This window comes from Cherax quadricarinatus, chromosome 96 (assembly GCF_038502225.1).
Source record: "Cherax quadricarinatus isolate ZL_2023a chromosome 96, ASM3850222v1, whole genome shotgun sequence".
NCBI classification, from domain to species: Eukaryota; Metazoa; Arthropoda; class Malacostraca; order Decapoda; family Parastacidae; genus Cherax; species Cherax quadricarinatus.
The window spans coordinates 4,367,917-4,384,377 of record NC_091387.1 but is presented as its reverse complement, the minus strand read 5'-3'; the positions used below and the strand labels follow the sequence as shown (position 1 = coordinate 4,384,377).

Genomic DNA, 16,461 nt, shown 5'->3' with positions numbered 1-16,461 from the left:
TCCCCTCTCTCTGGCTCTATTACAAGTGTGGAGATTCACCCTCCTCCTCGTACTATGCCTTCCCCCCCCGTCCCCTCCCAAGTTTCTCCCTCTTCTGCCACCTCCCAGGTTTCTGTCCCCCCCTACACTTCATCTCCAGTCCCTTACACTCTTCCCTCCCCCTCTACTTTGGTACAGTCCATTACTGTCCCAATCTTTACTCACCCTCCTCCTTCTATCTCCAATATGGTCTCCCGTACATCTTTGAATTCAGAAACACTTAAAGCCATTTCAGAATATATTGCAGAGACTAAACCTTCAATGGACACTGATTCACTTCCTGTTCCTTCTCTTCCCTCTCCTCCATCTTCACAACCCCATTCTTCGCAATGCTCCGTTCCTTCGCTACTTGAATGTCTTCCAATGCCACCACACGTTGACTTTTCTAACCCCTCTAGTCCGTAGGTGCCTTTACCTACAGATTCCTGATATTTTCTTCATCGCCAATCATGGCCTATTTACAGTGGAATATCCGCGGCCTCAGGGGTAATCGGGGTGAGCTTCAGATGTTGCTTTCCAGGTTTTCCCCTGTTGGTGCTTGCTTACAAGAACCAAAATTACACTCGGCTGTTTTCCAACCTATAATTTATTGTATTCTTCGAATCCTTTCTCAGATGGGACCTTTAATGAAAGTGCCCTTCTTCTACGCAATGATATTCCGTACTGTCAACTATTTGTCCATACCTCGCTGCATTACACTGCAGCCCGTATCCACTTGAATAAGTGGTTTACAATATGTTCTTTATATCTCTCTCCTTCTTGAGCATTTTCTATCCCAGACTTTGCCTTTCTTGTTTCATCCTTACCACCACCACTTCTGTTACTTGGTGATTTTAATGCCCACCATTTCCTCTGGGGGGGGGGTCTCATTGTGACTCACGTGGCATCCAGTTGGAGGCTTTTCTCGCCTCTCACCCCCTCCATGTTTTAAATTCGGGTACTCCTACCCATTTTGATCCTCGTACTCATACTCTCTCTTGCATCGATCTATCAGTCTGCTCTTCCTCCACTGCACTAGACTTCACCTGGTCTGTTCTACCAGACTTACATGACAGCGATCATTTTCCGATCATTCTTACTTCTCCTTCCTATTCACCACCTTTCCGTAGCCCTCGCTGGCAATTTGATCGGGCAAATTGGGATCTTTACTCACACCTCACTGCTTTTAGTGAGGTTCCTTCTTCATCCTCCATTGATGAGCTCCTACACATCTTCTCGACGTCAGTTTATACCGCAGCTTCTCATTCTATACCCCAAACCTCAGGCAGGCATTCTCAGAAGTGCGTGCCTTGGTGGTCTCCTGCTTGTGCTCGTGCAGTATGTTTGAAACGTGCTGCATGGGGCAGGTACCGGTACAATAGAACCGCTGAGAGACTTCTTGATTTTAAGCAGAAGCGTGCGATCGCTCGCCGTGTCATCCGTGAAGCTAAACGCACTTGTTGGCGAGACTATGTTTCCACCATCACCTCTGCTTCTTCTATGAGTGCAGTCTGGAAAAAAGTGAGGAAATTGAGTGGTAAATACTCTCCTGACCCGGCTCCTGTTCTACGGGTCGCTGGTGTTGATGTAGCAAACCCTCTCGACGTTGCTATTGAACTTGGCACACATCTGGTCCGTATTTCCCGAGGGCTCCATCTATGCCCCTCGTTTCTTTCCTCAAAGTCAGCCAGAGAGTTAGTACCCTTGGACTTTTCTTCTCTCAGAGAAGAACAGTATAATGTGCCTTTTACACTTCAAGAACTGGAGGCAACGCTCTCAGCTTGCCGATCATCGGCAGCTGGGCCTGACGACATTCATATTCGTATGTTACAACATTTACATCAGTCAGCCCTTGTAGTCCTCTTACACCTCTTCAATCTTATTTGGGCACAAGGAGTTCTTCCCCAGCTGTGGAAATCTGCCATTGTTCTCCCTTTCCGCAAACCGGGTACTACAGGACATGATGCCTCCCACTATCGCCCCATCGCTCTTACTAGTGCAGTTTGCAAAGTGATGGAACGTCTCGTAAATCGACGTTTAATGTGGTATTTAGAGACACACAACAGTCTCTCCGCTAGTCAATATGGCTTTCGTTAGGGTCGTTCTACCATAGACCCCTTACTACGCTTGGATACGTATGTTTGTAATGCCTTTGCGAATAATCACTCAGTTATTGCCATATTTTTTGACCTTGAGAAGGCATATGACACAACTTGGAGGTATAATATTTTGGCCCAGGCCCATTCCTTAGGCCTCCGAGGCAATCTACCATCCTTAAGAACTTTTTAACTGACAGACATTTCCGTGTTCGAGTCAATAATGTTCTTTCCCCGGACTTCGTCCAAGCTGAAGGTGTCCCTCAGGGATGTGTTCTAAGCACAACACTGTTTCTCCTTGCTATAAATGATTTGGCCTCTGTTCTTCCACCCAATATTTGGTCGTCACTCTATGTTGATGACTTCGCTATTGCTTGTGCAGGCGCTGACTGTCATCTTATTGCAGTTTCTCTCCAGCATGCGGTCGACCGTGTTTCCACTTGGGCCACCACGCATGGGTTTAAATTTTCAAGTACCAAAACTCACCAAATTACTTTCACTAGACGCTCTGTTATCTCCGATCATCCTTTGTATCTCTATGGCTCCCGTATCCCCGAACGTGATACAGTCAGGTTTCTAGGCCTTCTCTTTGACCGTCGGTTATCCTGGAAACCTCACATTACCTCTCTGAAGGCAACTTGTCACAGCCGGCTAAACCTTCTTAAAACCCTTGCTCATCTTTCCTGGGGAGCTGATCGTCGAACTCTGCTTCGCCTACATTCAGCCCTCGTTTTATCGAAACTCGATTATGGTGACCAGATTTATTCCGCGGCCTCTCCTGCTACTCTCTCTAGCCTTAACTCTATCCATCACCAAGGATTACGTTTGTGCCTTGGTGCTTTTCGCTCTTCCCCTGTTGAGAGCCTCTATACAGAAGCGAATGTTCCATCCTTGTCTGATCGCCGTGATGCCCATTGCCTTCGCTACTATGTACGCTCTCACGATCTACACAATCCTTCCATTTATAGAATGGTCACAGATATTAGTAGACATTCTTTATTCGTTCGCTGCCCCTGTTTGCTCCATCCCTTTTCTCTTCGCCTACATTCACTCTGGTCTTCCCTTCAGTTACCACCTTTATATGTTCATGTAGCATCTCACTTTTCCCTACCCCCCTGGGAAGTTCCAGCTGTTCAGGTCAGTTCTTTCTCACTCCCTTGCTCGAAAGCTCAACTGCCTACGGTGGCTTCCCGCTCTCTTTTTCTTGATCACTTCCACTCCCATTCTCATGCCACCGCTGTGTACACAGATGGCTCTAAGTCGTCAGACGGCGTCGGATTCGCAGCAGTGTTTCCGGACAGCGTCGTGCGGGGGCATTTACTATCTTCAGCTAGCATTTTTACTGCTGAACTGTATGCCATTCTTGCAGCACTTATTCGTATCGCATCTATGCCTGTGTCATCATTTGTAGTAGTCTCAGACTCCCTTAGTGCTCTACAGGCTATACGAAAATTTGATACATCTCATCCCCTCGTTCTTCGTATCCAACTTTGGCTACGCCGTATCTCTACCAAACATAAAGATATTGTTTTTTGTTGGGTCCCTGGTCATGTCGACGTACAGGGCAATGAACAGGCAGACACTGCTGCGCGTTGTTTTTTGTTGGGTCCCTGGTCATGTCGACGTACAGGGCAATGAACAGGCAGACACTGCTGCGCGGTCAGCAGTACATGACCTACCAATTTCCTATCGAGGTGTTCCATTTCTGGACTATTTTGCTGCAATAGCTACCCACCTTCGCACCCGTTGGCAACAACGTTGGTCAACTCTGCTCGGTAACAAACTTCATACTATTAAACCGAGCATAGGTTACTGGCCGTCTTCTTGTCATCAGTGCCGAGGTTGGGAGACCACTCTCTCCCGCCTTCGCATTGGCCACACTCGTCTTACTCATGGGTATCTCATGGAGAGGCACCCTGTTCCTCTCTGTGAGCAGTGTCAAGTTCCAGTATCGATTAGCCACATTCTGTTAGACTGCCCTCTCTATCAACGAGCACGCAGAATTTACCTCCAACGTCGTCTTCGTTCTACTACTCTCTCTTTACCTTCCCTTCTTGCTGATGGACCCTCCTTTAATACTGACTCTCTCATTGACTTCTTGACAACGACTGATTTACTCCACAAACTCTGATGATACTTTTCGCACTCCCCTCAGCCCTTTCTAGTTCAGTCTCTTGCTGCCCTTTACCCTTTCACCATCCACTACCCCGCTGTTATCCGTAACCTATTACTCATCCATCTCCCTTTTGCCACCTGATGCCCTCGCTTCCTTCCTGCCCTGCAGCGCTGTATAGTCCTTGTGGCTTAGCGCTTCTTTTTTATTATAATAATAATCTCCTTTGTATAATAATAATATCTTTATTTACTACAAGTACATGTACAAGGTATACAGTCCTAGCTGACAACAGTGACATACTACTATATGGAAAGTCCCTTGTTATGCTCCGCATTTTGGGCAAATTAGGTCAGTGTCCCAGGATGCCACCCACACCAGTCCACTAACACCCAGGATGTGACCCACACCAGTCCACTAACACCCAGGATGCCACCCACACCAGTCCACTAACACCCAGGATGTCACCCACACCAGTCCACTAACACCCAGGATGTGACCCACACCAGTCCACTAACACCCAGAATGTGACCCACACCAGTCCACTAACACCCAGAATGTGACCCACACCAGTCCACTAACACCCAGGATGCCACCCACACCAGTCCACTAACACCCAGGATGCCACCCACACCAGTCCACTAACACCCAGGATGCCTCCCACACCAGTCCACTAACACCCAGGATGCCACCCACACCAGTCCACTAACACCCAGGATGCCACCCACACCAGTCCACTAACACCCAGGATGCCACCCACACCAGTCCACTAACACCCAGGATGCCACCCACACCAGTCCACTAACACCCAGGATGCCACCCACACCAGTCCACTAACACCCAGGTACCCATTTTACTGATGGGGAACATAGACAACAGGTGGAAAGAAACATGTCCAATGTTTCTACTCTGGCTGGGAATCGAAGCCAGGCCCTCGCCGTGTGAAGCGAGAGCGTTAACCACCAGACCACCTGAGCCTCTATGGACTGATGAAGTCACTGTGTGGCGAAACATTTCCTCATTAAAGATACCCAAGTGTTGCACATGTGTCTAATTTATAAATAAGTAGCATATTGTTGACTGGGTAAACTTGGCTCCCAGGTGAGTAATAATACAATATATCTTTATTTCTTTCTCTTTGATAATCAAAATGTAGTTTACATACATCATTCTTGTGAATGATAAGCATGGACTTCCTTAGTCTTTGACTCCTCTACTACTGCTACTATTACTACTACTACTACTACTGCTGCTGCTGCCACCGCCGCCACTACTACTACTTCTCATCTTCCTCTATTACCTCTCTTGTCCCGTCCCTGTCTTCTGGCCTAAATATACGCCCTTCTTCTCTCCTTTCTGTTAGTGTGATTTGTAAGTAGTCCAAGTTGGACCGAAACATCGTCATAAGCTCCTCTCTCACTATGTGCAGGTTATTTGTGTATTATACACGAACTTGTACTTATAATCCAGGCACAGGTTTGTCTGCCGCAAGTAGTCACAGCACACTAATGTAGCAAATGGTTATATATATGTTATTGGTTGACGTTTCTCTTTGCTTTGGTACGCAGGTAGCAAGATACGCTGATGTGTATGCATCTACACTTCTCAACCTGATCTACTATCCCTTCAGCTACATGTTCCGTGCCCCCGCCATGCTGGTGAGTGTACACAGACAGAGATATATTTCAGCATGAGACAATTGTGTACAGAGGTTAGGTTTGTCAGGAAACAAGACAAATGTTTCCTGACGTGGGTCTTAGTCATGTGATGACCCAGCTAGGTTAAATTAGATAAGGTTTGTCAGGAAACAGGACAAGTGTTAAAGTATAGTGAATCATTGTTGAAGTTTAGTGAATCAGTGTTGCAGTATAGTGAATCAGTGTTGCAGTCTCATGAATCACTGTTGCTTGCCATTGCAGATGCCTCATGAATCAACAGTTGCCCACGAGCAGAGGTTCCAGGTCGGGGATGGACCAGTCTCGACGCGCTCAAGAGCCTCCAGTATACAAGTAGACAGTCCAGACAACCTACAGACCAAGAGGCAAAAGATTAGGGTAAGATCTTGAGTACTACATATAGTAAATCACTGGTAGTACCTTCAGCTCATAATAGAAGGACCCAGGTTTAGTAATGGGGAAGGTGATGTGCTCATGTCTTTTTGCATATGATGCCCCTTTTCACCTATCATTAAATAGGTACTGAGTGTTAACCAATCACTGTGGGTAACATTGTGATGATGAGTATTCCTGGGGTTTAAGGGGGTAGTATACCTTTGACCATTAACACGAGATATATTTGCAGGGGGTAAAGGAGGAGGTGTGGGCGAGGGGCTTGGACTTCCAGCAAGTATACATGATCGTGTTAGATAGGAGTGAATGGTTTTTGGGACCTGACGAGTTGTTGGAGTGTGAGCAGGGTAATATTTTATGAAGGGATTCAGGGAAACCAGTTAGCCAATCATTGAGTCCTGGAAATGGGAAGTACAATGCCTGCACTTTAAAGGAGGGGTTTGGGATATTGGCAGTATGGAGTGACATCTAAGCTGTCATATCTGAGCACCTCTGCAAAGACGGTGATTATGTGTGTGTGATAGTGAAAGTGTTGAATGATGAAAGTTTTTTCTTTCTTTTTAGGTCACCCTCCATAGGTGGGAAACAGCCAACATGTTAAAAAAAAAAAATATTTGCAGTTCCATTTCCACTGGTCTGACCTTCCCACGTGAAGGTGGGAAGGTCAGTGCCTGCACTCTGAAGGAAGGAGTGGATTATTATTATCATGAGGGAGCACTAAACCCTTAGGGATTATCCAGTGCCTGTAGGGTGGGGGTAATGGAAGGCATTCAGACTGTATGACCCAGAGGGGTCATACAGTCCTAGGGGAAATGAGAGGTAATCAGGTTTAATACAAGGAAGGGAAAATTAGTTCCAGTTCCTTAGATGAAAAGCTCTTCACTGGCATCAGGTGACCTCCCATGAGAGTTACAGGTACGATTTTTTATTATAATTGAACCTAATTTTGGGTGTGACTACTTCATTTATGATTATAATTACAGTGGACCCCCGCATAGCGACTTTAATCCGTGCAAGAGGGCTCATTGTTATGCGAAATGATCGGTATGCGAATGAATTTTCCCCATAAGAAATAATGGAAATCAAATTAATCCGTGCAAGACACCCAAAAGTATGAAAAAAAAAATTTTACCACATGAAATATACATTTTCCTACACACAAAGAGAAGGATACATGCACAATAGTAGAGTAGTACATGCACAATATATATTGTGCATGTACTAGTCTACTAAATGAAGAATAAATGACACTTACCTTTATTGAAGATGCAGCAATGACTGATGAGACACTGTGTCCTGGGAGTGCCTTTTCCTCCTGAGTACTGTAGGTCCTGTTTGGCATTTTCTTCCAGAACAGGCCTTATCACACTGTGTATGCCACTACGATTCTTAAATCTCTCAAACCAACCTTTGCTGGCTTTAAATTCACCAATATGAGCACTAGTTCCAGGCATTTTTCCCTGTTCACCTGGGTGTTAGTCGCATCCTGGGAGACAAGATTAAGGACCCCAATGGAAATAAGTTAGTCTTCGATGACACTGACTTTTTTGGGTTATCCTGGGTGGCAAATCCTCTGGGGTTAATTGTTTCTTGGTATTCTCAATAAGCCACACCAACAATGGTGCTACAGCAGCAGCAGCAGTACCACCAATAGTAGTGATGGTTGATTGGGGTTTATTATACAACCTGGCCAGCTCGGAGACACGCACTCCACTTTCATACTTATCAATGATCTTTTTCTTCATCTCTATAGTAATTCTCACCCTTATTGCTGTAGGGTTGGCACTAGAAGCTTTCTTGGGGCCCATGGTCACTTACTTTGCAGATAAAATCACCAAAAACACTGTAATAATACGAAATGTTCCGATTGTATGCTTGGATGTTACCGCGGAGGCTGGCTGGTAAACAATGCCACCGGCGGCACATGTGAGGCTGGCTAAGGGCGCACATTGGACGCGTCTCGGACGAAGAGCGGTGAGCGGGTTTTTGAGCGGTATGCGAGGCAAAATTTTTGCGATAAAAGCGAGCGGTATGCGGATTGAACGTTATGTGATGCGTACGGTATGCAGGGGTCCACTGTACCTAATTTGGAGTGCAAGTGTAAATCACTAATGAAAGTAATTACCTTTTCGGGTTACCCTGCCTCAGTGGGAAACGGCTGATGTGTTAATAATAAAACAATTACCTTTGTTCAGTTGTGAATGCTACTTTTACAAAATATCAACAAGCTCCGTTAACTTACGTTTTTCTCTTTGTCACCTTGCCATTTTTAAAGCAGGAGACAAGTCATTACCATCTAGTTACCACCCAATAAGCCTGACCTCAATTGTAGGCAAATTACTATAGTCAGTTTTAGCTGATATTATAAGAAGCCCTCAGTGGGAGACGGCCTGCTTGTTGAAAACAACAATACAACCTCTCCTCAGCGATGGAGTTCCATTCCTAAGACCATGTCTTTAAACAAATTAGTCACTAAGTGAGGAGCATGCTATAATGGTAGTGGGTTTGTGTCAACCATCTTTGATATTGTTTTAATGTTACCTTTGCACCATTTATAACATTTCTGGTATACAGTCGACCCCCGCTTAACAATCGCCTCCCAATGCGACCAATTATGTAAGTGCGTGTATGTTTGGGGGTCTGAAATGGACTAATCTACTTCACAATATTCCTTATGGGAACAAATTCGGTCAGTACTGGCACCTGAACATACTTCTGGAATGAAAAAATATCGTTAAACAGGGGGCCACTGTATTTTTAAATGTTTATACAGTAGTGTACTGCATATTGAATAAACAGAATAGAGAAAATAGTTCTAATATACATGTACATTATTTAGGTATAAATACTGGTTAGAGAGCCCGTCGTAAGCCTGAGGCTTACGACGGGCTGAAGACAGTACATCATGAGCTTTGCTCTTGTAGATATAAACAGGTAATTACAGACACACATCCTCAAAAATAAGTAGAGTAATAAAAAGACTGATAAGTTGAACCATTAAACAAGTACATCGCTAAGTGAGGAGAGGCTGTACTGTTCATTGAGAATTCACCATCCTTTCTCTCTTGTTCAGGTGTTAGAGAAAGCTGACTCACTAGTCCCACACACCAGAGCCGAGACGCCGAAGCGAGTCACTCACCACCATGACGAAGACGACTCAGAGGAAGAAAGTGACAAGTCTTCCTAGAACTGCCTCGAGCTCAACTTGTACATTATTGTTAGATCCATTTCCATCGATTAAAAGGTTCAGATGACCTTCATGTACAGTGTTCAACAAGGGCCCTGTTTGTTCCTTGGAACATGTTGATAGCAAGTGCAGGTGCTCCTTGACTTACAATGGTTCAACTTACAATGTTTCGACTCTACAGTGGCGCAAATGCAATTACTTTAGAGAGGAAACTTAAGATAATCACCCAGCATGAAGGCTGCAAGTCCTTAACTTTTATTTATTTATTTACTTCTCAATACTGGTATTTAGGTACAATAATTATTTGTTTAGCATATATTCATTTTCGACTTACAATGTATTTTTAACTTACAATATTTTTGACTTAATGATACTTTCGACTCATGATATTTTTGACTTAGGATATTTTTGACTTACAGTAGGTCCATCGGAACATAACCCTATAGTAAGTCAAGGACCACCTGTTTATAAGCATCTTGTTCTTCGATTAAAAAGTTGTACTTTGAGCATTGAGACAGGCCATATTTATTATTTTTAAACTATTTTCACTATTTTAAAACATTTTAATAGTTAAAATTACAATACTGGTAATAATAATTGGCAACTACAGTAATTTAAAAAAAAATATTTTTTATTTAAGATATATCGTACTTTAACTGCAGTGATAAATAATAATTGTATCAAAGTCAAAATAAAATCAGTAACTGTAACCCTTTCACTGTTGAGATCGTTGTTTACAGACTTGCTCTCAGTTTCGAAGAATTTTCAGAAAAAATAACTTTGTTATGAAATGATAGACCATTTTTTCCTGATGATGGAAAACTTATGGAATTACGCTCTTGCAAAGTTAGCAGTCTTGGCGATATTTACGCATCGGTGATTTTGTCCACTTTGAGCCCTATTTTCGGCCAATTTCATTGTTCTAGTCAACAAAACTCATAACTATTTTGCTAGAACTCGTTTTGTTCTATCAACTGAGTACAAGAAACCACCAACTTACTGATTTCAACTACCCAGTAAAGTGATCAGAAATTGGCAATTTGGTCAATTTCATACACAACTCAAATAAGGCCAATTTCAAAATAGGGGCTAGAATTAACAATACAAACATTCCTGGCACTAAAATAACATTTTCTCTCTGCATTAGTCATGTCTCTAGGCCCCCTCATATATTATGCTTGCTTTCCAGTTTGAATTTTTATTCACACAAACAATAGAAGATTTATTGTTATGCAGACTACTGCATAATTGTAAAAATTATATAAATAATATCAACGCATTTGTGAAAGCATATTAGACCCACTAGTTGACATGTATTGGGCGCATGACGTGATTTGTTTACTCTTGAACATCGGCAAAAATCGAACATTTTCGCTACTTTAAGCTCAATTTCAAAATACTTTTAGTCCATAAACCATTCAAAATCATCTCTAATTCTGTAATATATCTTCCTAGCAATCAAATGAGACCAAGAAAACGAGAATACAACCATAAATACCATACGAAAATACACAGCAAAGACGCTGTTTTAAATGAAAAACACAAAGTTTTTTTTTCTCATTATGCACTGTGTGTGTTCAGGATTTTTTTGATACTGCACACACTGACCACTCAGACCTATTCTCTCATGTGTAGGCCTACCAGCTTTCTCCCGCAAGATTGGAAGTCACTAGAATTTTGGCATTTTATTACAAGACCGACATTGGCTGGCAAGACATAATATTATAGGACCAACAGTGAAAGGGTTAATAATTATTTAAATTTTTTATATATGTAAATTTTATTATTCACTAAGATTTTTAAATTTAAGAAGGCCAAAACATTTTACCGTTCTTGAATATAAAATATTTTACCGTTCTTGAATATAAAATATTTTACCGTTTTTTAATATAATTTTTTTACCATTCTTGAATATAAAACATTTTACCATTCTTGAATATAAAACATTTTACCGTTCTTGAATATAAAACATTTTACCGTTCTTGAATATAAAACATTTTACCATTCTTGAATATAAAACATTTTACCGTTCTTGAATATAAAACATTTTACCATACTTGAATATAAAACATTTTACCGTTCTTGAATATAAAACATTTTACCGTTCTTGAATACAAAATGTGAGGCAAGACTTGTATTCATATAAGAGAGTATGGAATATGCTAATTTCTACCAGATTAGTACATTCTTATATAGCAACAACATAATAAGAACAAATGAAAACAGAATACTTATAGATCTTAATATAGATTCTATTATAATCACAGTTGACTTTTTTTTTCAAAATTCATGACTGTACTTCAGTTTTGAAATTGATTTGTTCTCTTTTGCTTAGAAAAGAAATTCTTTATTCTGTCATGATCAATAAATTATTTAAAAACTGGCTTGTCTCAGGAAATTATTTCTCTAAGTTCAAGTGGCTTGTCTTGGGGAATTATTTCTCAAAACTCAAGTTAGATGTTATTTAAAGAGGCTTTGAGAGAGTTTAATATCTCCATAATACTCCCCGTGCTCGCCGTTCGACAGAAACTGCAATTTCGTTTCACAGGGATTTTGTGCTAATCTTTAACCCTTAAACTGTCCAAATGTAGATCTGTGTCCACGTGCGGGGGGCTCCGAATGTAGATCTACGTTTTTTTTACGTGCTTTCAAGTGGGGAAAATCAAGGTCGGAGCGCTACGCACGTGAACATAGATCTACGTTTGGACAGTTTAAGGGTTAACAGCATCAGCATTCTACAATACAGTCACATTTTATTCATGCTCATAGTTCTACAGAGCATAGTACTGCACAGGACTACAATGCTAATCAAGATACGTTTACACTTAGCTTCTCAGAACTTCAAAATTTCTGGAGCCTTCCTACAAATCCTTCATTGTATATAAATAGCAAAAAAAAAAAAAATCACTAATGCCTTTAGTAATTCTCCCTTTCAGAATATATCACATACAGAAAATATATTGTATATCTGAGGTAGTTGTGGTAAGTGCATGATTTTAGCATAATACAGTACTGTATACAGGAGGGCCTCGTTTGCACCACTCTAAGTTCCCAACCCCATACGGTAAGTGAAAATCTCTGGCGGATGGAAATGTATTAAGTGCTCAAGGCATAAACAAACAGATAATAAAGTAAAATACACAGTACATTCAATACTTACCTTAAAATATGGTGCCAACCACCCCTCCCTTATACAACTGTCATGCGGAAAAGCAATAAAAGCACTGAACATAATGAACAACGACTCGGTTGAAAGCCAACAGAAATGTGGAACAATGAAAAGAGGCTCTGTATATGCAGTGCCGTCCTGTACATTATGTAGAAGTGACTCTTAATCCTGTAATTATTATACTCATGGCAAATGTGGAAAAGACAACAGAAGGAAAGAAGTAGAGGTGTTTGGATTTGAAACTTGAGAAGAGGAGCAGCTTACAGTGCAGAAAATCTGTTAACCCTTAAACTGTCCAAACGTAGATCTATGTTTTTTCAACATTTGAAAGTACAGTGGACCCCCGCATAGCGATATTAATCCGTGCAAGAGAGCTCATTGTTATGCGAAATTATCGTTATGCGAATGAATTTTCCCCCTTAAGAAATAATGGAAATCAAATTAATCCGTGCAAGACACCCCAAAGTATGAAAAAAAAAAAATTTTACCACATGAAATATTAATTTTAATACACACAAACTGAAAAAGGCATGCACAATTACATGACACTTACTTTTATTGAAGATCTGGTGATGATTGATGGGATGGGAGGAGGAGAGAGTGTTAGTGTTTAGAAGGGGAATCCCCTTCCATTAAGACTTGAGGTGTCAAGTCCTTTTCTGGGGTTACTTCCCTTCTTCTTTTAATGCCACTAGGGCCAGCTTCAGAGTCACTGGAGTTCTGTAGCACAACATATCTGTCCATAGTGGCCTGTACCTCTCGTTCCTTTATGACTTCCCTAAAGTGTTTCACAACATTGTCAGTGTAATAGTCATCAGCACGGCTTGCAATAGCTGTGTGAGGGTGATTTTCATCCATGAAGGTTTGCACTTCAAGCCACTTTGCACAGATTTCCTTAATCTTTGTAGTAGGCAATTTCTCTCTCCCCTCCTTCGAACCAGTTTCCTCAGGTCTGGCCTCTTGCTGTTGAAGTTGATCTATCAGCTCATCAGTGGTTAGTTCTTCATTGTCCTCCTCCACCAACTCTTCCACATCATCCCCACTAACCTCCAACCCCAAGGACTTTCCCAATGCCATAATGGATTCCTCAACTGGCATAGGATTCTCAGGGTTAGCCTGAAACCCTTCAAAATCCCTTTGGTCTACACATTCTGGCCACAGTTTCTTCCAAGCAGAGTTCAAGGTCCTCTTAGTCACTCCCTCCCAAGCCTTACCTATAAGGTTTACATAATTGAGGATATTAAAGTGATCTCTCCAAAACTCTCTTAGAGTCAGTTGAGTTTCTGAGGTCACTACAAAGCACCTTTCAAACAGAGCTTTTGTGTACAGTTTTTTGAAGTTTGAAATAACCTGCTGGTCCATGGGCTGCAGGAGAGGAGTGGTATTATGAGGCAAAAACTTCACCTTAATGAATTTCATGTCCCCATAAAGTCACTCTGCCACGTCTGTAGGATGACCAGGGGCATTGTCTAACACCAGGAGGCACTTAAGTTCTAATTTCTTTTCAGTTAGGTAATCTTTCACATTGGGGGCAAATGCATGGTGTAACCAGTCATAGAAAAAGTCCCTAGTGACCCATGCCTTACTGTTTGCCCTCCACAGCACACACAAATTTTCCTTGAGGACATTCTTTTGCCTGAACGGTCTGGGAGTTTCAGAGTGATACACTAATAAAGGCTTCACTTTGCAATCACCAGTAGCATTGGAACACATCAACAGAGTAAGCCTGTCTTTCATAGGCTTATGTCCTGGGAGTGCCTTTTCCTCCTGAGTAATGTAGGTCCTGCTTGGCATTTTCTTCCAAAACAGGCCTGTTTCATCACAATTAAACACTTGTTCAGGTTTCAGTCCTTCAGTTTCTATGTACTCCTTGAATTCCTGCACATATTTTTCAGCTGCTTTGTGGTCCGAACTGGCAGCCTCACCATGCCTTATCACACTATGTATGCCACTACGCCTCTTAAATCTCTCAAACCAACCTTTGCTGGCCTTAAATTCACTCACATCATCACTAGTTGCAGGCATTTTTTTAATTAAATCCTCATGCAACTTCCTAGCCTTTTCACTTATGATCACTTGAGAGATGCTATCTCCTGCTATCTGTTTCTCATTTATCCACACCAATAACAGTCTCTCAACATCTTCCATCACTTGCGATCTCTGTTTCGAAAACACAGTTAAACCTTTGGCAAGAACAGCTTCCTTGATTGCCTTTTTGTTGCCCACAATAGTAGCGATGGTTGATTGGGGTTTACTATACAACCTGGCCAGCTCGGAGACACGCACTCCACTTTCATACTTATCAATGATCTCTTTCTTCATCTCTATAGTAATTCTCACCCTTATTCCTGTAGGGTTGGCACTAGAAGCTTTCTTGGGGCCCATGGTCACTTATTTTGCAGATAAAATCACCAGAAACACTGTAATAATACGAAATGTTCCGATTGTATGCTTGGATGTTACCGCGGAGGCTGGCTGGTAAACAATGCCACCGGCGGAACATGTGAGGCTGGCTAAGGGCGCACATTAGACGCGTCTCGGACGAACAGCGTTGAGCGGGTTTTTTAGCGGTATGCGAGGCAAAATCTTGGCGATAAAATGTAGCGGTATGCGGATTTAACGTTATGTGATGCCAACGGTATGCGGGGGTCCACTGTATGTAAAAAAAAAGTAGATCTTCTTTTTTTTACATTTGAAAACATTTAAAAAAACTTTGATCTACGTTTTTTTTTTATATTTGAAAATATGTAAAAAATGTAGATCTACTTTTGGAGCACTACTCGTGTGAACGTAGATCTATGTTTGGACAGTTTAAGGGTAAAGAAGACAAGAATTTGCATTTAAGGCTTAACTATCAGAGAGAGAGGGAAGGGAAAGTAGTGAGCAAGTATGTAAGGGAGTTGAAAAAGATATCTTTAAAATAAAGTAGCATGGTCTTTCATAAATGAGAAAGTCAAAAAGATATACGTATTGGACTGTAATCACAATGTTGACAGTGGCACAGGATACCCCTCCCTGAGTTTAATAGCTTTATTATACACTCCTATACCCATGATGTGGGCAGTAGTTGAAAGACTACAAAGGCATATAATGAATCTAGGATCGGCCTTTATATTTTGTTAGCTAAGTAAATAACAGTACCAGGGAACTGGTATACCTGGAAGAATATTTAGGAATGCAAGTAGCCTAAGTTCAGCATGTCCGGTAAACCATCAAAAAACAGCAATAAGTCACCTAACTTGATTAGATTATGCCAAGTTATCTACATAATGTGCTATACATGTATCCCACAACATTTATGTATCCCTCAGAACATTGTACAGTATGTATTCCCACAATTATGCATCCTCAGAACATTGTACAAATTTATAATACTGTCTGTAAATTCATTTGTAGATTTCCTGAATAAAGCTTATCCAGTCTTATGTCATTATGTATAATAAGTACTGAATGACCCTTGTGGGTTGAGTGCTCTCCCTAAATCTATATATACACAGTTGTGTATCTGAATTTGTGCATTGAGAGTTATATAATTATATGTACCTTGGAGGGCGGTACTTCAGTGCCTGGGGGGTGCTGTTGATCCAAGGAATTGAACCTATTTTCACCTTCCTTGTGATTAGACCTGATTGCCTCCCATTCCCCCAGGTGCTGTATGACCCCTATGGGTTTAGCACTCCTCATGAGTGACAACTAGATGTATATCAGTTGCTGCATGATCTGAGAAAGGTAACCTGGTATTGCATAACTCCAGATCCCTGTACCTCATTGCATGTGAAAGGGTTAGTGCAGTGTGTGGCAAGAGTTTC

General features: G+C 41.7%; 1 protein-coding gene across 11 annotated transcripts in view; it reads left to right on the top strand.

The window, feature by feature from the left end:
- Positions 1 to 16,077, top strand: part of Nt5b (5' nucleotidase B) — a 226,901-nt gene extending 210,824 nt beyond the window's left edge. For all 11 annotated transcript variants that reach the window (XM_053795598.2, XM_070105030.1, XM_070105027.1 and 8 more), the window contains 3 exons: positions 5,796 to 5,885; positions 6,147 to 6,281; positions 9,370 to 16,077. In XM_053795598.2, the coding sequence (XP_053651573.2) occupies positions 5,796 to 5,885; positions 6,147 to 6,281; positions 9,370 to 9,483 (339 nt within the window). In that variant the 3' untranslated portion in view covers positions 9,484 to 16,077. The remainder of the gene's footprint in view (positions 1 to 5,795; positions 5,886 to 6,146; positions 6,282 to 9,369) is intronic.
- Positions 16,078 to 16,461: the final 384 nt, after the last annotated feature.